Raw genomic sequence first — 25,655 nt, 5'->3', positions numbered from 1 at the left:
GGGACAGGGGAGTACCTCGTTTGCTCCGCCCATCCCCACTCTCATCCTACGACGGATCGTGGTAGGCTCGCCAAACGCTAGAGTGGGGGATCCAGGGGCTAATCAGACCCGCGTTCCTTTCACTTTCCAACTTCTCGCGGGCGCACAGTACAGAGTGTGTCTCTCAATGGGGGTTCCTAGATCGTCAATAGTGGGGAATGTACTGTCCAGGCTGCCAACCTACCAGCGGTGAAAAGTACTATTGAAAGACGAGATGATGGCACACTGCTTACAAACTAAACGATGCAAAGGGAATCGTCCTCGCAATCTTAAGTTCTTCTTCTCAACTGAAAACCTAAACAGTGGAGTCGTTTAGCTTGCAGATAGCGTACCATCGTCTCATCTCTTAATAGTACTTCTATGAAAGTTGAAACGATGATAAAGACAGAATGGTTGTTCGTAGGACGAGCAAATGGACGCCTCGGTAACAGAGACCTACCTGGGCGAGTGGAAGAACGACAAGAGGACAGGGTTCGGTATGTCGGAGCGGAGCGACGGTCTCCGGTACTCGGGCGAGTGGTTCAACAATCGGAAGTACGGCTACGGCGTGACGACGTTTCGCGACGGTACCAAGGAGGAGGGCAAGTACAAGAACAACGTCCTGATCACCAGCCAGAAGAAGAAGCACCTGTTCCTTATCAGATCGGCCAAGTTCCGCGAGAGGATAGAGGCTGCGGTAAACGCGGCGAAAAGAGCGAGCCAGATCGCGCTACAGAAGGCGGATATCGCAATCTCGAGGACGGCGACCGCGCGCGGCAGAGCCGAGCTGGCGGACATCGCCGCGGAGCACGCGAGAGAGGACTCAGAGCTGGCCCAACAGACGGCGAAGCAATTTGCACCGGACTTCCGACAGCCTGGTTTGGAGAGGCTACGGAACAGGGAGATACCAAAGTACGTGCCACCGCCCCAGGACACGGCGCCGGGGAAGAGTATCCTGCACAAGGCGAGCAACCAGGATCAGAAGGGCGCCACGTCCCAGGGTGAACCAACCTCGACGACCAACGCGTCGGCTACGTCGACCGCGAGCAACGTGATGCAGTCGATCAGGAGAGCCAGCATGAAGCCGCAGAATCAGATGATGCAGAATCAGCTGCCGCAGAACCAGATGCCTCAGAACCCGTTACCGCAGAACCAGCTCACCCAAGATCAGATACCGACTCAGGTGACTCCCGCTCAACTCGTGAACCAGCTGCCGATGAGTCAGTTGAATCAGACTACCCTGAGCGAACAGATTCCTTATCAAACGCAGTACTCCCAGCCGATGGCTCAAAATCCTATTCAACAGGGCCAGTATCTTAACAGTATACCGAATCAGTATCAGCAAATGGGACAGTTTCAGTACGCTACGCAAAATCAGTTCCCTGTTCAGGGTAGTCCGTATGGTCAGGCGCAGTACCAGCCTATGAGTCCACCTCAGGCCGATCAGTATTCGTATCAGCAGCAGCCGGTTAGCTCTCAGGTCTACCAGAATATGCAGGCTTATCCGAATCAGCAGGTGATAAATTTTAATTGGATTGCTTGCGTGTCCCCTTTATCTTGACGATAACGTCTCCCCGACTATGATCACTCAACGACGTTCACCTACTGACCCAGTGTTGTTTTAGCCAGATACCTAACATTACGGTGCACGTGTCCCCAAACGAAGGCTAATGTCTCCTAACGATGCGTTCAGCAGTTAACTAAGGAACTGCTTCGTAACTTGTATGCGATACCGTTTGCACGTCTCGTCCCAACCAAACAGTCGAATTTTGACCCGTTATTGCAGACGATGCCGAACCAGTATGGTCCAGGACAGATGAACCAGTACGGTTCGCAGCAACTTTACGGCCAGCAGCAACAGCCGCCACCGCCCCAACAGCAAACGCAAGTTCCACAACAGTACCAACCCGATGGGGACCCGCAACGACCGCCAAGTTCAACCAGTATACGAAGGAACAGCAGGATCTTGACCCCTCAGGATCGACCCGGCACCATTGGGCAAACGCTAAACGACAGGTCTTGAACTTATCAATCATAGTAGAACCTAAAGTTTCAATACCATTTAGGTCCCTGAAAGTTGAACATTAATCGATTTCAAACGGCTGGTTCTTAACCGGAGCGATTCCCATTTACCGTTTTACAGATTAGATCATTACAAGAGGCCGCCCAGCCGCGATAGTTCCGTAGACCGTTACGCTAGAGCGCATTCCCGGTTGACTGGGTCGAGACAGCCGTCCGTCGATAAAACCATCACGAATCCGCCCCAAGAAATGCTCGACAGGTGATTAAAGTATTCCTCAACTTAAGGATTTCGACTGAAAACGATCTTGGAATCTCATTTCTTAGATAGAATCTTTGAGAGGTACCAAAGTTGACGCGTTCGAGGTACCCTGGCCAACACGTAGGTCAAGATAGTTATAGTTTAATAGTCCTTGACCCGTGTACGAGTCAGGCCAGTTCGAATTTGGGGGTCTAGTCGCTTGGAGGGGCACGTCAATAAGAAGCATTATTGTCTAACTCTCGTATAGGGCTCTTCTTTTACTAATCAATTTAAATCTCAGCTACCTTCTACTTAGATTCTTTGAACTGAATATACTATACAGTTGAGCTCTATTTACTGGAACACAAGATTAAATCTTATCGAAATATTATACGTCCTATTAATGGAACAAACCTAGCTAACTTTACCCGCCACCCTAATCCAAACGACAGTTAGGTCTATCCTACGTATCCCACGCGTATAGGATTAACAAATGGGAACTTTTGACCAACAACGATGGTGATTGAAGGATTTTTGAACACTGATGTTGAAACACAGATCAACGAGAGCACCGAGCGCGATTCGATCAGGCACTCCGTTGAACGGATCCGTGGTGGGAAGCGGCACCGCGACGCCGACGTACGCCGCCTCGACTTCCAGCCAATTCGAGGGAGCACTGCTGAAGAATCGCGGCCTTGGACAGGATATTCTACCGAGCCAAGGACAGCCTAAGCGTACGGAGAGCCTCTACGTCACTCCCGGACGCGGTCCGACCGCATCCGGTGGCGGAGGCGGCGGCGGGGGCGTCGTGCCGAAGGTGAGTGTTCCTCTTTTCGCAATTTCTATCCACGATATAGGTATTACATTTTATATTCCTTTCTCTCTATTCGTCACGCGACACCGTCGTCCTGGCACTTGCGTCACGAGCCTCGAAAAAGGAGTCGCGACCGATTTGGATCTCTCGCCACCTCGATAAACATTTTTATTTTCGTCATAAAATCCACGGTTGCGTCACGTTTCAGCAGACGCTTGCCCTTGGGGTGAAAAATTGTATTTTTAACCTAAATTAGAAGGCAAGTTTAAAAAATTGCATATTTTACGACCCTTCTGTAGCTTTTAATTTTAAAAAATTGCATTCTTAAACATAAAAATGCTTAGGATGACTATTATTTTTGGTCTCTGCAAATTTTCACGCGTCTCCGGATACGATACGTTGATCGAACGCTTTGCAAGCATATCCTTCGAAAGCGTCACGTGATCGAGCGACGCAAAGGATCCAACGAGGGTAGCGACTCCTTTTACGCCCGGTTTTCCCTTTAGTGCATCATTTAGGCGTTTGTCACGAGTCTACTCACCAAAGTTACCCGTCAAAAGTGTTTCTCCGGGGGAAACTGTCGGAGGAACCTCCTCCCCCGCGATCGTGTCGCGAGCGCGCAAGGAATCCGGGTGATCGGTTCGTTCGGAATTCCCGTCGGACGCGTGTCTTTTCGACGAAACGTCGACGAGACGGTTTTCCGCGGAGTGTCGTACAAAAATACCCCCGCGGACGTTAAACAAGATAACAATCGTTCGCTGTTACTCGTTCATTCACGCATCCCGCGAGAACTCGGTTTACGAATTTATAGCCGCCCATCTCGCGGCGAGAAAGAGAGTGAGTTTTCTCACGAAAGGAAATACCATCGGGGCGACGTAATCGTTTAGCGAACCTCCCAAAACAAGAACGAGAGTAGAATCTCACCGATCACGTAGACCACGCTTTTACGATAGTCCCCCGTACGGTTTCGTAGATCTTTCGTACTCGAACTTTCGATCCCCGACTAGCTATGCCTGCTCGTTAGTCGCATCGTACGATTTTCTTTGCGCATTCCTCAGAGTTGGGCACGACTTTTACTTTATTCGTTATTCGAAGTTTCGAGGATCGAATAAAGTCAGTTAAACTCGATCTTTGGATAAAGAACTCTTTTTCAAGGAACTCTGAGTGCCCAACTCTGTTTTTAGAGATAGTCGACGATCGTGCCTTCCGCCTTTCGATACCAACGGTTGCGCGTAGTGACTAGCGACCATAATTAGGTATGCATTCCCTGATTCTGTTTCTCCCGGACTTTCTCCGGCAGTCGGGCCAAAGACCGCAATTTCTCGTCGAAGGTTTCGAAGGATCGAGCACGCATTTCACAGGAACAAAAGGACAACATACTCCGACCGGCTTCACGTTTAACGTCCCCGTTCGCGCCTAAACTGTCTTCCCCGTTACTAATCACTGACAGGCCACCCTCTCCTCGCCAACGATCCGCCCAAGATCCCCCCAAAGTTTTCTCTATCTGTATTTTTTTTCTTCTCTGTCGATTTGTCTGTCTGTGTAACTGTGTGGCATTTTGTGCTGTGTTCTGTGCATGCCATCCCAGGACGCAGGCCGGACGGTCCCCGCCTTCGCCGCAACGCCAAAGGGCCGCGCAACCCTATGAGTATAAGTATTATAATAATATGTACACACTGCGATAGCGAGAGCAACGAGCGTCGAGACGCGGTTCGTGACTGGACCCTGGATGTCCCAGCGACGACAAAAAGGGGCTCGAAATGGGGGTGGACACGATAATATCGGGGGGAAATGCTAAAGGACTATCGAACGAAGTTAATTTTAGGGACTACGATCGAGATATCGCTGAATCGTACACGCTCACGTTCGTATTTATCGGTGACATCTACTATAAACGAGTAAAAATAGAGAAATACAGAAATAACACTTTCAGAGATAACAAATCTTAATATTTTGGTCTGGCACCAAAGTTCAGTTTTTCCAACTAGAAAAGTTATAATTATCGTTATCGAAGCGTACCGAAAACAGTCGATACTCGTTGTGTTTTCGTAAGGTTGTTCCACCTTTTGGTCTATCAAATATTCGCTTGATTTTCTACTGAATTTTAAAAATTCGCGCGCCGCCTAAATATATACGCAAACGTGTATTATTCCGTGCAACTGTATGTATAACGTTACACGCGTGGGTAATAGAATTTCGAAGCTTGTTGACGGTAAAATCCAGACCCAACGTGTGCCACAAAGGTAAACTTGTAACGTTCCAGAAGCAACGTTGAAAGGTGTATTTTGCAATCGCCCGGCGAATCCAGGGTCTGCTCGCGATAAAAACCGCGTACTTCGGGCAGTCTCTCGAGCTTCAACGAACCATTAACCAAGCCGATTAGACGTTCATTCCTGTATACATTCCCAAAACCCCCGGAAATCAAATTTTACACAACGCCTCGTTGTCGAACGATGATGTTTAGCTAAACGGCGAAGTCCAGACCAAACCGAGGCCGGGCGTTTCTGCAAAGATTACGTTCGCGCCCGCAGCGAAGACTCCGATCGATCAAACACCCTGAATGTTTGAACGGAGCCCGGACTCCTTGCGTTGTATACAAGGTGTTTCCTTCAAAACGAGCATCTAGAACATCTATGTTTATTTTGGAGATAAGGGGGAAGGTCGACGGGGAAGATTGTCCGTTTTGTAAACTCTGACCGATAAGCAACACGTTTTCTTCGGACTTTCAGATGAGGTCGTAATTTCTTTTTAAATCGTACAATGGATCATCAAAAGGTTTTTAAATGATCGACGATCAAATGGGAGAGGATTTGCCTATTTTGATTTAAAAAATCGAACATTTGATTCATCGTTTCCCTCGGTTTTGTCTTGTGACTTTTTTTCGCGTTTAAAAGAAAAAATATTTCAGATGCTCGCGTTGAAGGGAACATCCTGTGTAGGGTCACGGTTTGGTAGACGGACATCTCACAGTTTACGCGAGCATCCACGGGCGACTCGCGAACGGGAACAGAGACCGGAACCATTGTTTGGTGTGCGTCGAAGGAGAAAATATTTTCAGATCGACACTTTAGTCTCGACGAAGCGGTGCGTGCCAGACGAGCAAATTTTTTATTGCGTTACTGGTTAAACGAGAACTTGAACTATAGCATAAAATTCCACGGTAAACGAATAACAATTTATCGGAACGACAATAATAGATCGTCGTCTATCGTTTGAAGAAAATTTTGCTCGTCTCTGTTCCGGGGCAAAGCTACCAGAACGTTCCAAAGCGCGAACCGTGACAAAAGGAAAGAAATTCGACGAACGTCTAAAGCTATTCTGCAAGTATCGAAACTATCGTTGAAATTTTGGTTCGTGGAGTCAATATTAAGTTGCAACTAACGTTACCTGTGATCGTAGCTATCGAAATTACATTTCGAGCTTTGGGGCCATTTTTAAGGGCATTGCCATCTAGCGTGTGGGCAACATCCTTTCAAATTTAAAAAGAATCATGTTTTATTTTAGTTGAAACGTTTGTTCGCTGGAGATGAAATAATTCCAGTTTGTACAGGTGTTTTTGACCAAGAAATTTTACTCAAAAATCGTAAAGAATCTTACAGGTCCGTACACTTGACTCGAATGAATCTTGTCACTCGAGGAGAAATAGCACGCTTCACACTTCTCCTTTCCGAGCAAAATTCTCGTTCTCGCACAGCTGATGCACTTGATAATGTATGTGGCTGCGCATTATGGTTGCGCAGTATTACTATGTCATCGACCGCGCGATAGACCGGTTCGAACCTTTCGCTACGCCTAACCTAAACACGTCGAATCGCCACGAACAAAGAGCAACTGTCCATCGACAGATATTTAGTTTCAAATGGGTTATCAACCAAAATTTATTAAACATAAAACTTGTACTCTTTCGTACAATTATCGGTACGTTTAAAGTTTGAGCAAACATACAGAAAATGGCAGCATATTTACCACGATTTCCATATTGAAAACGACAGTTATGGTTATGGTTATCCCAGACCCTTGCAATCCCTTTCTCAACATGCCCTCTCGACAGCAGAACCTATCCATTAAATGCATCCGAATGAGCTCAAAGGGGGAGGTGGGCACCAAATAGAATTCTTAACGAATATAAAACTCCAACCCGTAAAAGGGGTTGAAAAGATTTGAGAAACGTTTATGGCTAAGTTTGCGATATTGCTATGCATGAGAACGAGAAACGCAAAGGCATAATCCCCTCGGGGCGGAAAGATTCATTAGACCCAGGTATACGATCGTTCGAATATCGACCATCGAAAGAACCAGTCGTAAACAGCAGCTTGACTCACCGTTTGGTTCCCTCTTCTCGAACGCCTCGCGCGAGCGGAATGTTGTAAACTCTGTGTCGTTCGGGGGCACCGTGAATCATCGATGATCTTTGTCACGAGTTCGATGCATTCGTCAGTTGACCGTTGCATTGGTGAGAGGTGTTCGAAAGGTTCTGTTTACCTTGCTCCTTTCACAGTCCGTATCGCTAATCGTTGCCGCGTTTTGGACGTTCTCTGTAGCCTTGCCCGGAGACCGCGAGGTCTCGAATTTCTCAAGGCGCGCACCAGCGAAGCAGAACTTGTACCTGGTCGTAGATTGTTACTAGCTATTACCTAGATAATTCGCGTTGATGATCGACGGACAGTTAACCCTTTCGGCCCTGAACTCGATGACAGAAGACACCCTTCGATCGAAAGTAAACCTTGGATGAGTCAAAAGTACGGAAAAAGATGTCCATCGAGGCTGAAAGGGTTAAATCGAATTTGGGCATTGAACGAAGCGAGCGACGTTCTTTCCGCCTTCTTGTCGGAGACAGACGAAATTATTTTTTTATGGGAAAGCACAATAGACGTAGAAGAGCGGTGAACGGAGATTCGTGGGAATCCTCGCGATCCGCGTACGGTTTTTCGGTATTGCGATTCGCTCGTACGAAACGAACGGGTTTTGGTAAAAGCAAATGATTGGAACGAGTTGCAAAAACATATTTGCCAAATTTTAAATCAAACTCCGAGCCCCTCTTAATTGCGAACGTATCCCGCAAAATATTTCACGAGCAGCGTGCCGCAATATCGAAGAAAAATGGCGCGCGTCCGCGAGCGTTCCGCGCACAAATGGATTCGCTTTAATTCCGCCGCGCGCTTTCGTGCCAGTTTATTCCAGCGGAAGCGGAACCACACGACGGGGCAAGATCCGAAACGCTTGCACCGTGTTTAATTTCTCTCACGTTGTTCTTTTTCTATATCTCAAGTAGTCCCTCCCTCGGTGAACGATCGAAAACGATCGTGAGAGACGAGCACGCACGACTACACACGCACAGAAATGATTTCAACTTACCGCACGGTGTTACGTCCATTAATTAAGCGAAGTAACGTGATGGTGTTACGTCCATTAATTAAGCAAATACGAGGAATCCGAAAAGGTAAGGTTCGCGCGCGGTGTGGAGGCGGGGACCGGTTTTTTTGCAAAACTCTTTCACTCTGTCTCTCGTCCTTTTTCTAACAAGCTTTCAACCCCCTTCTCTGAAACACCAACCCCGAACCCCTGTCGACAGGGTGACACCCTCTCCCGTCTCGAATTCTGAAAATCCATTTTTCGCCCGCCATTCCCCGGGTGATCGATCGTGCGAACGCATTTTCCAGACCATCGTCGAAGTCGCGTGCTCCTGTCCTTTGGCTTTTCGCGACGTCGACGAACTTGCCGCCGGAAAATCTCTACCCTCCACCTCCACGCCGCTTGTTTTCTCCTGTTTTTTGATCAGAGACATTATTTTTCTAACGCATGCTTCTATGACATAGCATCACTCTGTAAAGTCTATAATGTATTGTACCAGTTCCACAGGATGGGATATTTAATATATATGTATATACACACGTACACGTTACACGGGGTGGACCATCTAAACCGGCATACCTAAATATCTTGGCATTCTATATTTCGAATTTTCTATTTTTTCATTTATAAATGGAAACATTTTATTTGACCCATTAAGCGACAAAATATTTTTTTATCAAACTTGCCCCTTATATACAGGGTGTTCGGCCATCCCTGGGAAAAATTTTAATGAGAGATTCTAGAGGCCAAAATAGAACGAAAATCAAGAACACTAATTTGTTGATTGAGGCTTTGTTAAAAAGTTATTAACGTTTGCGCCAGTAGATAGGCAACCTGCGTACATCTGCGTGCATGAATACGCATTGTTTGAATTTTGAATCATTAAAATCCTTCAATCCGTCCAGAAGTTATGATTTTTTAAACATTGTTTGAAATTTCGGGGAAACATTTCTGGCCACATATCGTATTTTCGGTACAGAATTTTTTAATTGAAAGTACGTGGGATTTCGGGGGTATGTGTATTCACCAAAAATAATTATAAATAACCCCCGCAACCAAAAATAATTTTTCCAGAATGATTTGAAATTTTTTAATAACTTTTTAACGAAACCTCAATCAAGACGTTGATATTCTTGATTTTCGTCTTATTTTGACCTCTAGAATATCCCATAAAAATGTTAGCCAGGAGAGGTCAAACACCTTGTATATGTATACACAATGGGTTGAAAAATATCGATGACACCTTGATTCTTTCGTACAAAATTGATGGAAACGTTTAGATGTTCCCCTTTAAACGGTCCTCCCTGTACATATACACATTTCGTTGAAATAAGTATGTAAAGACACGTAGTATGAAATAATTACTTAGCTGGTAATACTGTACAAACGATCGACGATGATAACCCTTTCGAGACCGAGAGTTGCACGAAGGAAATTTTTTTATTGTTTGGTAGTTTCTTTCGATGGCTTCGAGAATTGAAACTCTAGATCGAGAAAATCAAATCGTGACGTTGACTCTACATTTCGGGCGTCTTAAAAATTTTAACGTAATCGTAGCGACGTTGACAATACTTCTTTTCTTTTTTTTATGCAAACGAGTTGCCACCGACGTCGATCCAGGTAAATCGGAACAAGGAGCGCAAACATTCTCGACGGGGTTGATCTTTGTTATTGAAAAAGCACAAACGTCGGTACCAAACGTGCATTATAAATACGTAACTATAATTCGACATACCTCTATAAGCATAACATTCCACGTCGAAGCAAACCGACGCGAGAAAGTATTAATCTTGTGCATTAGGTACGACCCCACACCACTGACTTTTCACAGAGGCACACACACCCACACACGCGCATAAATATATCAGGATTCTCTATTTTAATCACGATTTTTCACAGTACAATTACGAACGCCTTTCGTGCGCCACGTTGAATTTCTTATCGATACGAACAATTACTCTTCGCGGGGAGAATAAAAATAAGTAAAAAAAAAAATTAATACTTTTTGACGATGTTTGTTGAACGTATTCGTTTCGAGGACAAAGATACCGTGACAACGCTGAATTCTAACGCACCGGGTTGCTCAAACTATACATTCGAGATAATTAAGAATTTTTACGAAAAATTTTTATCACTTTCTAACGGGAACGAGAATCAGAGCTTTTTTACTCGACGGAAACTCCGGAGGGCTTATTTCGATGAGGGTTTTCTCGCACGAATTTCCGATTCAACGTGGTTGCAATTGTACCTCAACAACGGTCGTGCCTAAAAGGAACGAAGAAGCCAGACGATCGAATGAAACCTGGAAACTTGCGAACGGGAAATAATTTAGAGGATAAAGCTCGGTTGGAATTGAATCTCCCCCCCCCCCCCAAGTTCCTGGACCTTTCAAACCTATTTTTTATCGCGAAATAACGGATTCGCGGTTGTATCGCTAGTGTCAGGGGTTGTTCAAGTGCCAAGCTTTTCGAAAGTGTCTTTCCCTGTGAATCTGGGATGCAATGTGATTCCACGGAGTATAACGCGAAGAAATTTGAGCATTTAACGATTTGCAATAAAATTCTGTGCTCGAGGCCACACGGCGACGAGTTAAATAATTCTCAGCGACTCGACTTTCGCGACTGTGAAATTTTCGAATATTTTTAACACTTGGCCGACAATTGTTTGGGTTCGATGGATCGCGAAATGTTCAAAGTTTGCCCGCGGCGTACTCGGTGAAACGATAGAAACGATTTACACAGACTTTAAAATGAAATATATAACGAGATTCCATGTATTTTAATATAAAGATGGTTCGTAGTGTTGTGTTAGAGAAAAAAAAAAAATCAACCTAGGGAGTTTCGTCTCGCGTTTAGAAGAGAGCAGGTCGATAAGCGAGAGTAGCCGATGCACGCACTCGACGATTTACTTCCAGGTTACATTCCGAGGAAACGATTTTAACGATATAGAGTAATCGAAGGAAAGTCTTGTTAATTACACAACGATACTGCAGACGTTGGTTCGATGTATTGAATGTATTTATGTATATGATGTAACAGCTGTTATTGGCCGACAGATTAAAGCATGTCGATTAGGAGGACGCATATGAACGAACCTCGACATCCCTTACCCTCAAACTCATATTCTGTTTCTTTTTCCATTAAAAAAAAAAATCATTTTTCGCTAAGGATAATACTTTTGCAAGCCACTAATTCTATTAACAGTAACATTACGTCTAGAATAAATAAATATTCACTTAATTACTAGAAAGATGAGAGATACATCGAACAAAAGAAGTTCTTTTGCCTTCAATGAATAATTTGACTTATCGTATGTAGAAGATGATAATTCATGGAAATTTCTCTTGCCCGTTGAATAAAGGATTGTGTTCGTAATGAAGCATGTTAAACGTCGAATCTGATTTAGAAACAGAACACCCTTGAAACAGCAAACGGAAAGGAATCCTGTACTAACTTTGCATTAGACTAATCGTATGTAGAATTATCTGGTAACATGAAACAAGGAAAATTCGAATCTTAAGGAGAACAGATCTTGGATTAAATTTGAAATTTGGAAATGCATACGAAATAGTGGCCGTAACTCGCGATACAATGATAAATGGAAATCTTTGACAGCGCGTCGAAATATCGCGTTCGATGGCACCTCTTATAAGTCGCCGGGATTTTCAAGAATTTGGCAACCAAAAAATTCCAACCGCTGCGCACTTTGCGTAACAAAGTACAGTTGTTTAATTGGAGCCCGCGGACGTGCCAAAGAACAGCTTATATCCAATACACGCAACGAGACAATACACGCTGGCGTGAGAACGACGCGCCATATTTTTCTAGCAGACAGGAAACTCCGACGCGGAAGTTTTATTCCGCAGAACGAAATTCTCTCCAAGAATGTCAAAATTCATTTTCTCAGACCTAGAGTATCGGAGTACCTCTTTAAAAAAAAAAAAATGTGCAATACGTAACGACAATGTTTGTACGAGTAAGAATTCGAGAGGTACAGAAACAGGTTTTTTAAAAGTGTTGGAATCCTCTCTAAAACTATGAATTTACACTTGAACAAAAAATGATACTTAGTAACCGACGCGAGAAGGACTTAGGAATCTGCATAACTTAGGTTAAACTTTTACCTCGCCACGTTCTTTAAGCGACTTTCATTTATCCGATAAAGTGGTTTTTGCCATACTATACCGTGAAGTAGCTTCTGTAATGGTAATTTCTTCAACGAGTACTTTATCAAGAGCAATTTTCAAGTTGTCGGCCTGTAGCATCTCTTCCGAGCTTGCATTCTGTTTTTACTATTAACGCTTTTGTGTAACAACGACCGAGATAAAAGACTAATTGCAATTTATAAAAATTAAATAGGCTCTTTGGAGACACTGTCTTTCACCCGATAGCTTGCACCATACTTTCCTTTTCTCAACACAATCATTAATATAAATATGTAAATATACACGTTCGTATTCTCTATTCTTCTGCCCGTCTTCTCTTCTCTGTTTTTTAATGTATATCTATTTTATTGCATTGTTATTGTATCCTACGTTAGGTTAGCAACATTACAAACATTCTTCCCAACGAAAATAGAAACCCCAAGGCAAAGAGCTATAACGAATGCCTGTGGCCCTAACAATGCCTGATCACGATGTGAGAAAACGGCGATAAGTATTTTAATTCGATGATTAATCGAGACAGAAAACAAGTGTCTGGCACGGTTGGTCGATCGATATTCATATTTAATCGATCTAGATTGTTAAATATCTGAAATATCATAAATTGGAGACCTGATTCGTGAAAAATGGTACACTAAAATTAAAAATTCTTTAAAATTTTTACATATATGCGCGAAAAGTTTAAAACGAACGAGAAGATATTTCAGATGGAACGTTTTTAATGATTCACCCCAGCGTATTGCACGATTGCCTCGCTTCGCGATGTTTATTCTGGAGAACGGTTCTCTATTCGATTAATCACGCGCCTCGAAATAATCGAAGACGCGATATTAACGCCGTTTCGACGCGCAATAGGGAAACAAGAAATCGCGAACGAAGTGGGCCGAGACCCATTTTGGCGTGCGAGGATCGGGAGCAGAATTCTCGAAAACCTCGACGAATTTGTTTCGCATACCAGCCCCGTGAATCAGACAACGCGAATTGCGAGTTCGACTTTATTTGCGTAACGATATTTCCGGTCGGGTTTCGGCCGTGAACGGCCCCGAACGGAACAGTTCTCTTCGACCGCCTCTGCGTTGCGCGCCACTTTCCGCCATCTTGGCGCGTCGATCGTTGCGCGAACGTCTAGTCCGAGCCTTAAATTAACCAGAACTGCTGAACTTGCCCTTCTTGGCTATCCATCTTTCTACAACGATACTCCATTCTAATTTTCTAACAGCATAAACATTAGATTTCTCGACAAATTAACATTTCCATCCACACTGTTCGAAAAGATACTTTTATACGGAGATCTATCTAGCTTTTATATATTTTGTTATTATCATGACTTCTCTGGCCTAATTTGTTAATTTCTTCCGGGCCAGCAACAATAAAAATAGTGCTCATAATACGAAAGCTTTTTCACAGGAATGTCAGCACTGACGCGGCTAGATTATTCGCTGGTTACCGAATCGAAAGGTAACCTTTTGCCCCCGCGATTCTTCTCGGTCGCCAAAAGCGAACGTTTTCTCGGAGGGCGAGGCTCGCCTAAAAATACGTATCAATACCTGTCGTTCGACGTCGCGTACGCGAAAAAGCGAAACGATTCCGAAATAAAGCTAACCGGGATCCGGCGCGACGACAAGCTGTCATAAATCAGCGAGCTGCGGATCGACAAGGCTCTGGCATCGTCTCCGGTGCACAACCGTGAGCGTCGCGACGCGGTGCTCTCCGATGCTATTTCAAAGTGAAAATAGTGGGGCGTCTCTCTATTTCGGTCGAACGAGCCAGGGCCGTTCAGTCTGCGGCCTGGCTTCCTCACCAGGAGGCCGCGGGTTCGAATTTTCCATTTTCACCGTCGCGCTCCAGGAAAACGGAGGAGGACCGTGCTCGAGGAGAATCCGCGCCGTCGATATGTTCAGGACGAAGAGTCTGTGGCGGGTGGAACGGTACTGTATGGTGCTTCGATCGAGATAAAGGGTGCGCCGATCGATCGTGAACGTTAAAGACTTTGGAAGACGAGGGTTCCCCCGGGGGTTAAGATGTTCTGGTCGGAGCCCGACGAGGAGGAGGAGGCGCTACTATGCAGCCCTGCCCTCATGGCCAGGAGGGCCTCGGAGTCCTGGATCGTCGCGCCTCCCGTGGAGGTACGAACAGCGTCCTAAACAGTCCGAACACCTAGGCAAACCCTTTCGATCTAGCATCTCGACGCGTTCGTAGCACCACGCGTGGGTCTGGAGTTTTCGCTCTAGCCAACATATCGGTGCAGGAAGAACATGGCGCCTATTTCCAGTCACGGAGACAGCGCACGGCTCGGGAATCGTAAAGAATCCAGGGTCTCTGGATCTCGTGTTTTGACAGCCGACGCGGGAGACGCTCTCGCGAGCCAACGTCAGAGTTCGAAACGCTTTCGGGATGCATCAGCTGTTCCCAGATATCGCGCGAATCACGTCGAACGACAAGAAACGACTCTCCGCGGCGGATTAACGGGAAGCGAATCGCTCGATAAGCTCGGTATCACGAAACGGGGAGGAACAGCGAGAATTAAAGCCTGGCTTTTCTTCGTGGATATTGCCGGGGCGACGTTATCGGCAGAATTTACAATGGTTTTAGAGAAATAGCCTCGAAACCGGGAATAGAGTCTCGTTGACCCGTGGCCGGTGATACGCAATTGAAGCAAGACGAGCACCGCGATCGGGACTAATTAATGGCGTCGGGGATTATCGTCGAAGGGTACGGAGGGGTCGATCTAATTTTATGCCTAGTAAAACGCGGGAAAAGTTTTCGATAAGAGATAAGGGGAAGAGGATAACCTCGCTTTTCTTGCCAACTTTTATCGCGAACAGTTAGACCGTACTCCGGGAACCTTTTCTCTCAGCTTTCTGCCAACTATGGCTATCTGGTTGGTTAGATCATCGCGTTTGTGCATACAAATTACTGATAGGAGATACGGAGGCGAGATAACTACCACGAGCAAAGCAATTTTTCTTGAATTTTTCTTTTTCGGACTTATGATAATTCTTGATATTTATTTCGTCACGCGTCGTGCGTATACAAATTTCTGACAGGAGATACTGGAGAGAGATAACCTCATTTTACTTAGTAAATTTTATTAGAAGCATTCGATCTAAACTTTCTTCTCTAGCATTCGATTCCGTGATATTCGAAGTAAATATTACCTTTTAGAAACATCTATTGATCTGATCTGTTACTATAAAAATAGTCGATCAAATACTCGGAGGATCGAATAACCTCGATATTCTAGCAATTTTAATTGGGAATATTGCTTCCGAACTTCGTTTTAATTCTGACTATCGCTTCGATCGGACGATGTTATCTTACTTAAGAATAAAAATAACTAATCAGAGATACGGCGGAACACGTAACTCGTTTCAACAATTTTGATTTAGAGCATTTTAAGTAAATGTTGTTTTTCAGCTCTGTGATACTTTGAAACATCAGTCTGACGAGATGATGTCATTTTACTCGCGAATAAAAACAACTGATCAAAGATCGGAGTACGGGACATATTTTTTCTGAATTCTACTACTTTGGGCAGACGAGGTTACATTTTTTATTTCTCAGAATTACACTTTTCATATCTTGCGTACTAGTTTCACGACAGCTTTGTCTATTCGATCAAACGATAATTGATAGACTAAGAGTATCGAAAGATCCTAAGGGTCACTCGAATGAAGTACGATTTAAATATCGTCGACACGTGGGTTTCATAATCAATTTCTTATCGCGAGCATTTCCCAAAAGACGAAGGAAAAACCAGTGTCGAAGGTCAACGTATCCGGACCAGAATTCCTGGCCTTTGCATCATTATTACGTATGATTACGGGCGAGGTTGCACGTTTTGGAACGCGTCCAAGGATTCCTTGTCTTTCTCCCTTCGTCGACCCGTTTTCTGTGCTCCTTCAAAATGTGGAACTAATGAACACGTAAACGTCCAAGAGCTTGATGCCGCGCCAAACAAATTGACGCTGTTTTTCACGCGAAAGTACAACCCCAAAGTCATTGTAACTACCAAACCATAACTTTGACCGCCACTATACTCGCCGATGACTAATTCGTTCAAAGTAAATATAACATTCAAGTCACTCTGGAATTCTCAATCATAAAAGCATAACAGAACTCAACAAACTTTACAAATTTTTCAACAAACCCATCTTTAACAAATTTTCATTTGAACTATAGTATACTAAATACACGAACACCAAAGTTGGGCACTTCGGTTAGCAAATTTTCGATCTACTCGTAGATTAGCTTCTGTCTTCGAATGAAACGTGAACGTGGAATCGTTGGTTTGCAAATAAATCTTAAATTTTAATTCGCTGATAGCTTTTACCCAGAGTACTATTCAACTTGGCGCGCCTCGTCGAGGATCATCGATCGCGTAATCGATTACGCGTTGCGGTGATACGAACTGTTGGGTTTCTGGAAAGGTAGGCGTCGTCCCTTGTGATCCCTTTGCCGATCCGACAGGCGTCCCCGTGTACACGTGCACCCTTTAGAAAATAAGGCATTACGCGATCGATCGTGTCCGAGGGCTGCCTCTCTCTCTTTGTTTCTCGTTTCCTTTCTTCGTGCAGGCGATGCCGGCGGCGGCGGCAGCGATTTCCCTTCAACGAAAGAAGTCACTGCCGGATGTGGCGCAGCCCATTCAGCTGACAGCGACGTCGCCGCTATCCAGGGAGGAAGTCAGCGTCCTGAGCAGCATGAGGAGAGAGGAGATCCGCAGGCAGATCGACGAGAGCGAGAGGCTCAGAGCCAATCCTCTACTGTACTTGGTCAGCCCTCAGGTTAAAGTAAGTATAGAAATACCTTTAGGCGAGCAGGGACGAACAAACTCACTATTTATTTAATTACTTCGCGCCTACTCAAGCAAAAGACAAGGTTCAATGCTGAAACTGTTTTTACCCTTTACTCCTCCATTTTCTAGAAAATGATAGATCTTCTGCATTGCAATCTATGCATAGAAATTTTACAAGAACGGATCAATTTTATACAAAACAAAGGAGAAGGTTCAACGCTGAACCTGTTTTTACATTTTACTCCTTGATTTTATTGAAAATGATAGATCTTCTTCGTTACAATGTACGACTATACCGAAGGCTGTTAAGTGGAGTGTCGTTCGATAATATTGTGCTAAACTATTCGTGTCATAAACGTAATATGAATGTCAAAGCTTTAATTCAAGCGTCACCGATGTGTCGCCCTCCTTCGCGCCGAATTTATCTGATCGTCGCTGTACGTATTTCCGGTACGTAATGAGCCGCAAAACACAACGTCCGTGATCCTAAATTCTATCATTTAATACGACGTTTACGTACAATGTTTATCGTATTGCAAAACGTAATCAGTTTTTCGAACTTAGATGAATTTGTGTTATATTGGGCTTTCTAAAACATTTTAGTCGTAGTATTTTCCCTTAAATTCAAAATACTACATGATAATAATTAAGAAAATACTTGATCTTGTAATAAGTAAATAAAAAAATGCATTATTGCCACAGTTAAACATATTATTGAATAGGAAGATCTTTCAATTAAGTACTTGGTTAAGACATTTCGTATTTCGAAGCTTAGAAGAAATAAATTCCTGAGAGGGGAAACTACGTTTCAGCGATCTCGTTGGAATATTAAAAAACAGTTCACGGGCGTTTGGATGTGACGATATCGAGAAATTGCGATTGTGATATTGCGTAGCAATACTCTCGAGTGCCACGACCTTGGTAAAAAAAAGGAAGAGGGGAGAGACAACCTCACGATCGAATTGACGACGCAAAACCGCTGGCTTCTTATCGGATGATTGCATGAGTAGGTCGCGCGATTACCGATACGTGATTACATTTAATCGAATCAGCCGTTTTGAATATCCGGTCTGCGTCGATCGCTCGTCAAATCATAAACACCTCATTGTAGCGCTAAGATCGCAACAAAAATTATTACGAAAGTTTCGAGATGACGAACCGATAAAAATATTCCTCGAGTCGATAAGACATACAACGTTACGATCTATGAATGGAGGTTATTAGTTCCACTTATCCTGGCAACGCCAAAAGACTCTTTTCATGGTTGATTGATTCTTGAATTATGCACACCGCGACTGCACCTGTTGGACATTTGTCAATGTCACTTCTGACAAGCACGTATCTTCAAAACGACGTGTTTTCTGTTCGAATAAGCATAAATTTGTAGATCGTTAGCAGTTCCGGGATTTTTCCAATCGAACGTTTAGTTCTTGTCCAACAGGAACAGATATCTTTCTCATCGATAGAGGATACAATAAATAATCCGGATAGAGTCCGTACCGGTTTGGTTAAATAATAAAATGCTCGGATAATTGGCGCTGTAAGAGCGAAATAATTGCTTTTACATCGACCATCACGGAGAGAGGAAACGCGTAATTGACTCGACCGAAACTTTGCAGGACTGGTTCTCCCGGCAGAAGCTCGTGATGCTGGTGCTCTTCATCAACATATCCCTAGCCCTGATGTTCTTCAAGCTGCTGACGTAGCAGCCAGCCGACGATCGGGTTCACGGACTCGTGGTGGACGTGACCTGAGGCCCCTGGAGCGTCACGACGCCCCAGAGGCCGTCACCGAAAACCAAAACTCAAGGAGCAATGAACCAGAGGGCGCGAGCGTGCCCTCGACGCAAAATCACGAGGACAAAACCGCTGAAAACGGCTTTCGAGCGATCTTACTCGGTCCCACGTAAGATTTTACGCGCAAGGAACTGTTGGTAAGGACCTCGAGGATTCGCGTGGGACAAGGACGATCGGGACGTGGAATTTCTGAGGAGAGAATCTTTTTGAAGTCGAAGCAAATGATCGACGTATAACGAAACGTCGCCAGGTCCCTGGGTGGCCCAGGACACCTCGCGGACGACAAAGGGAGGAAGAGCAGCTCGTTTTTGTCTGAAACGGGGCACTCGCGACACCGACGTGCCCCGGCGCCTGTATCATACCTATTTTTACACCGAGTATTTTAATATAATAATATTTGTAAGGGCTGGCCGACGCCACGCTCTGAACACGGTGCGCACACACGAATACTCTCTACACTTTTTCCTTTTTTTTCTCGACGATCGGCTCGAGCGCGGACGACCAGGACTTTTATACGCAAATAGAGCAGCTAGAGTAGCGCGGGTCATTTATTCTCGAGACATATTACCCCGAGAGGGAACGACGAACGATGGTGATTTTCAAACGTTTTTTGCACACCCGTTATCGAGGATTAGTGCACGGGGGTTAGGATTAAGATCGACTCGACGCTTTAAAATAAACTCGCAGGCTCGATTTACGGGGGCTACTAAATGCTTCGATTCCTGCTACCCCTTCTACTCGACGAGCATTTAGCTATTGCGCGCCATGGATGCATCGCGGATGCGCGAAACCGATGCGCAGGCTCGCGGATAAGTTTTAAATAGGTTATCGAATCAACGATTAAACCATTATCGACTGCAACTGTGAGACATCGATACTCTGTCAATTCGAGCCGCGTAAAAACTTTAATCGGTTTTCGATTCCAGGATTCGACTATTATTTAGTAAATATATTCCATTGCTTTTAGAAAATAAATAATTATACAACGGGGGTTCGAAAACTTTCGAAATGTAACGCATAAATAAATCTGAAATCTTGTTTTTTAATCATGGACCGTTTCAAAAAGATTAAAAATGATATTGTGTGCCATAGAAATGTTTAAATCACCCTTTGTGCGTTGTAATATAATAATAGTGACCACGTTGACAAAGCATTATTATCTCACAGCAATTTATCGTACGTAGGTTAGGTGTATTGGAAGCATAGAGTTGTGCAGTCGAGCGCATAATGGTTCTGCGCATCTTTATCGCGCAGCTATCAAACGGTTTAAGCGCGCGAAAGCACACGCATGCGTAGAAGAAGAAGGGGTGTGCGTGAAGTTGGTCGTTTACCCTTCAGCTGGCAAGAATCCGTGCCTCAGAATATACGCTGTTTCTCGGACAACTGATCGAATTTCCACGCGATATCCGATACGGAGTTATTTCCATCACCGGTTTATTTATCGAATTCTGTTCATCGTTAAAAATTACGTACATTTTCAATGAGATTATTATTACGGGACTAACAAGGTTTTTCCCTTTTTGAAATGAGACTAAACACGGTCTCGATCGGACTATTTTTAGTTATACTTGTAGCTTTTGTTTCTTCTTTTAGTTTATCAGTTATTCATGTTCGCTTACACAAATATATCTATACACATATATCTTCCTTCATTATTTTTCTTTTGTCCGTTTGTTTGCTTCCATCGATGCTTTCTACTTTTAGACGCGTCAAAAAATATACGTTATTCGATAAGAATTACTGATAAAAGCATAATAAATACCGTGAATGTTTTGGCCAATGTTTTTTTTTGAAGAAGATCTGCACAAATGTTTCGCAAATACCGAAGTCGTTTTTGCAGCTATATTTATCGACTATTTCGTTTTAATATTTTATTTCTATCCTACAGAATTTTTTCACGCAATAATTTTACTTATCCACGCAAGACTCTTTTTCTTCCTGTAATTTCGTAAGAATTTTTCTAACCGCCATTATATTTTAACTTTTAGATTAACTGTGAAATAGAATCTTAATTTGTAAGATATTTACAACATTGTACATAAGAGAAAAATGCTTGAAAAGCTATAAGAGTCATAGTGATTACGATTTTGGTAGTCACGGTATGTTATATTATTTGTTATTTTGATTCTCTCGCGAACTCCTTAATTGTTACCATCAGTAAGTTTTCCATTTACGCTACTGAAGTAGTATTTGGTGTATATATATTTTGTACGTCTTCCACTCGTGTCGATTCTCAATTATATTTTCCTATATTCATTTTTGTACCATTTAGTTTTTATATTATTATTTTTTTAACCAAGGACTAACACCCTTTAGCCAAAACGCCCAGAGTATTTATTACTGTTATCGGAAAAGTTCGCTTATATAATCGAAAAATTTATCGAAGATAAAAATTTCCAATTACTCAGGATTAAAAATAATTCTTGCAAAATCGTGTTTGAACTCATTTCTGTCGGTAGAATCTTGTAAATCGATTAATAATGCATCCACGAATACATGTGCAACTAACCCTTGTCCATATTAAATCAAAGGACTACTTAAAAGACAATAATTTTTATGTTATAGTTTTTGTTAATTTGTAATAAGAAACCACGCAATGGTGATTTTATAGAATGAATATTATTAGAAAATAATGTATTGCTCCGGTCGTCAAAGTAGCTAAGCTCGTCTCTGAAAGACAGTTCAGTATAGCGATCAGTTATCCGTGCAACAGCGCATTGACCCAGAAGAAGCATCGAGTTTCGAGTTTCTAAGCAATTGTTGCGATTTTTACGAGTCCGAGGGACGGTCACCTGTTGTACAATTAACGATTACGATGTATTCATGTGTTATCGCCGTGTAATCGTATGGGTGTCGCACGGATATCGGCACGTAAATGTTACTACGCGATTTCCATTGGAAAAGCTTCGCTCGCGAGGCATTTTTTTCGCGCAGTCGCGCCTTCCACGCGAACTATGTACATAGACACTTTTTCCCGACTTTTTATATTACACGTAGAGTCTCCATCGATCGAGACGTTTAAACCATACATGCAGAAAACATTGGCTTCGCCAAATTATCGGAGATAAGCTCCGTTTGTCTCCGATCGCGGTGTATTTGTACGCGTTTTTTCAGAATGGAAGAAAGAATATCGTAAAATAAATACACGTCGCTCCAGTTATCGCGAACCGTGAGAATCAGAATTTATTTACGATCGAGGAACTCGACACGATAACGAATCTCGTAATCGAGAGATCTTTGTATTTCGTCGACAAACATCCGAGAGGATTTCACGAGCGGTACCGATGTGTCCTGGTACGAACGTTTCAACTTTTTACAAAAAAAAAAAGAAAAAAGAAAAATGAAAAAAAATTGGAAACTTTCGACCGTTTCCCTCGGACGTTCTTACGGGAGAGAATAGAAAATAAAAATTGTCTTTTGGGAGGTCTCGATTACACGCAGTTCGAAATTCTGGCGCTCGAGCGATCGCATTTTTCTAGCCTCAGGCGTAGCTTGTATACCTAGGTGAATTTGTAAATAAAAATGAAAGAGCGTGTATAGGGTCGTTGCGACCGCCGCAGTCTTAATCGTCCGGAATCCGTTTCGCGAAATTCGCGCGACTCGGGATTACCGGACCGCGGAGCCGTTTCGAAACTATTTTTCCAAGGAAGAGAAGACACGCTATTTTCATCCTGAGCTGACAGATATTTTCCTCTTTGTACCTACGCACACTGACACTGTCGCGTACCGTCTCGAGTACGCGTGAAAGCGAACGCGTCGTACGGTAGAACCTCGATTAATGCACGGAAGCGTGGTCCTCGATGTTGCGTGGCGTCGACGAGTGTAGGGAATGATCACTGATCAACTTGTTACGTTGGAAACGCTACAAACTATGCGCAGTGGCTGTGTGGAGGTTACTTTTCGATGATTCTCAGAGTTTTCGACGATTTTCAGAGCCCCGATTCCCCGCAATAAACGAGGTTTTATCGTATTTACTTAACGGGCGGCTAGTTAGGATGAAAATAGGGAAACGCGCGCGGTGATCTTTGCTAGAATCGCGCCACGCGTTGCCTTCTGCTTCGACCGTGGAAGGAAGAACGGTCCTTAGGAAATTAATTCAGAAATTACGAAATTGTGGCGCGGAGAATGAAACCCGATTCGATGCGTAGAAGCCGAAGGCTGTTACGGTAGAAGAGAATCAAAGGCTACGGATGCGTATCAGCGAACGAAATAATGAAATTTCTATGAATTCGGAACGTATCGGGGGTGTTTTTTTTTGTTACGGAAGATCGTTCCGTACGAACAATCCGAGGCTACCGTATTTTCCGACGGCTGTCGTTGAAACATGTATTGTATATATATTGCAACTATATACGTATATATGAATCGATTAATTATTATCACGGGGAGCAGCTCTAAAATTTGATAAAATCGCGAGTGAAACAGCGTGTGAGAAGGATGATCGAAATATTTCTCGACGAGGGAAAGAATATGAGAAAGGAACGGACATTGTGGGAGATCAAAACTCAATCTACGCGCGTTTAATCATTACTCATTTGCGTCACAAAAGCCATATCACGAATCAAAGGGGGAAAATTTCTAACATGCGTATAGAAATTAAGTATATCGATCGAACGAAACGAACGGGAAAACGATTGGTTACGATATTTGATTGCTATATCACGAAAAAGTCTATGAATCAATCATATGTATATTTTAATTGTTATCTATTGACTATTATCACAATTAGCATATCTCGTTATTACTGTATATTATTATTACTATTATGATTATGATTATTATTATTGCCATCGCTATTATTACTTATTATCATTAATTATTATTATTATTATTACTATTATTACTACTGTTATTATTATTATTATTATTATTACCATCATGATCACCATTCGACGGTTACACGAACGCGAAACGAGCCACGGGCGTGAAAGGAATTTTAGTACCTCACGAAACATGTGCAAAACAAAATGAAGCAACTCAAGGGCCCACTGTCATTGTTGATTTGCGAGAAAGCAGTGATTCAATAAACTTGTATCATAACTGGCAACCATTCGTCTGTTTACTCGATTCGCATTAACCACACCTGGTTCTTTGCAGGTAAGAATGGATTCGAGCAGCTTCGAACGAAGCGTTTTTGGGATTAGTGTTGTTTAAAACTGTTCTCGACGAAGATCGTCGCATCGTCGTCGCAACAAGAAATGGAAGAATGGAAAAAAGAACGAGTGAAAAGCGACGACATCGAACGAGGCCAACAACTTTCGTGCCTCGGATGACAAAGGTTGATAGCATTAATTGTAACGCGACGTAAGAAACGTCGTTTCATGGTCCCTTGCCTCGTTTACGCCGGTTTTTCTGGCCTCGCGCTCGTGATCGCTTTCCGGCCGCAAAGTACCGCGAAACTCGCCGATAATTAAGTCGCAATTACATCAACCGTGGATCGCGCTCGCCGTCAAATAAATTCCACGCCACTGAGACGCGTGACATTACTCGATAAAATTCGCCTAATCGTCCTATCGTTCGTTTTCGTTGCTCGCTTCTGGTCGAACAATAATTATCGGGTAACTTTCTATCGGACTGGCCAGATGGCAGAACCTGATATGTCAGATTTCTTTGATTTCATGGTAGAGCGATTTTAAAGTTCGTTCAGCCGTGAAAAATCATAATGTTTTATAAAATCTGTCTTATTTCAGTCAATTCCGCGTCGTTTCTTGGGTAAACTCAATTTTATGGATTTTTCTAAGGGTTGCGTGACGTATCTCGTTCTACCATCTTCCTCTTTCATGAATATCTAAATATTCATAGATGATAATGACGGCTCCTCAAATTATTCATTGTTTAGTTAAAAATCAAAATATTGACCAAACAATTTTTTAAACGGTGAAATAACTGTTAAAACCCAGCCTGGGCTATTTTGGATCCATCATTATTAACCCTCTCAACATTTCGTATTATCGAGGAAAGATATTGAAATGACACCTAGTACTATTGCAAGAACATTTTCTTTTGGTTTCTTTTTCCATTCTAATTCGAGTCTATATTTGCATATTATGAAGCTCGTAATATCTAGAAACGTCAAGGGTTACTCTGACCATGTACGCTACTGTTTTCTAGTGCGCATGGCAGAAAAACACGACAAACCTTCCGCTGCTTCGATAAGGAAACCTTCTACCCGGAAGACCCCCTACCCTCTCGTCGGTGCTCCCTCCACGCAGAAATCCTGTGGCGAGGGTGCAGGGATGCCAGCTTTTCACGCGAAACTAGACGCAATACGCTTGGCAACTTTGGAGTTTTTCCCGCCTTGGTGGTCTTTTACGACCGCGATGAGACTGTCGAAATCGCTGCTTCCGTAGTCTCGTTTTTACGACCTATTACAATTGCTACAGGATGGGAAACTCGTATCTACGCGACTCGTATCTATACATATTTTAACTTGATCGATCCGCTACAGCGTGAAA

General features: G+C 43.4%; 1 protein-coding gene across 9 annotated transcripts in view; it reads left to right on the top strand.

Moving 5' to 3' along the window:
• The window catches only part of LOC122404851 (junctophilin-1), a 79,341-nt gene extending 56,799 nt beyond the window's left edge, over positions 1-22,542 (top strand). For 7 of the 9 annotated variants that reach the window (XM_043409139.1, XM_043409141.1, XM_043409144.1 and 4 more), the window contains 6 exons: positions 443-1,534; positions 1,805-2,034; positions 2,162-2,299; positions 2,837-3,095; positions 17,184-17,399; positions 19,024-22,542. In XM_043409139.1, coding sequence (XP_043265074.1) covers positions 443-1,534; positions 1,805-2,034; positions 2,162-2,299; positions 2,837-3,095; positions 17,184-17,399; positions 19,024-19,110 — 2,022 coding nt within the window. In that variant the 3' untranslated portion in view covers positions 19,111-22,542. Of the gene's footprint in view, positions 1-442; positions 1,535-1,804; positions 2,035-2,161; positions 2,300-2,836; positions 3,096-4,680; positions 4,873-13,433; positions 14,733-17,183; positions 17,400-19,023 lie in introns of those variants that run through there. The other 2 variants (XM_043409145.1, XM_043409146.1) reach the window with 2 other exon arrangements.
• Positions 22,543-25,655: the final 3,113 nt, after the last annotated feature.

This window comes from Colletes gigas, unplaced genomic scaffold (genome assembly GCF_013123115.1).
Source record: "Colletes gigas isolate AHSC1104 unplaced genomic scaffold, ASM1312311v1 Colletes_gigas_Sc00003, whole genome shotgun sequence".
NCBI lineage: Eukaryota > Metazoa > Arthropoda > Insecta > Hymenoptera > Colletidae > Colletes > Colletes gigas.
Note: the sequence above shows the minus strand (reverse complement) of the source record. Positions and strands in the feature narration are given on the sequence as shown.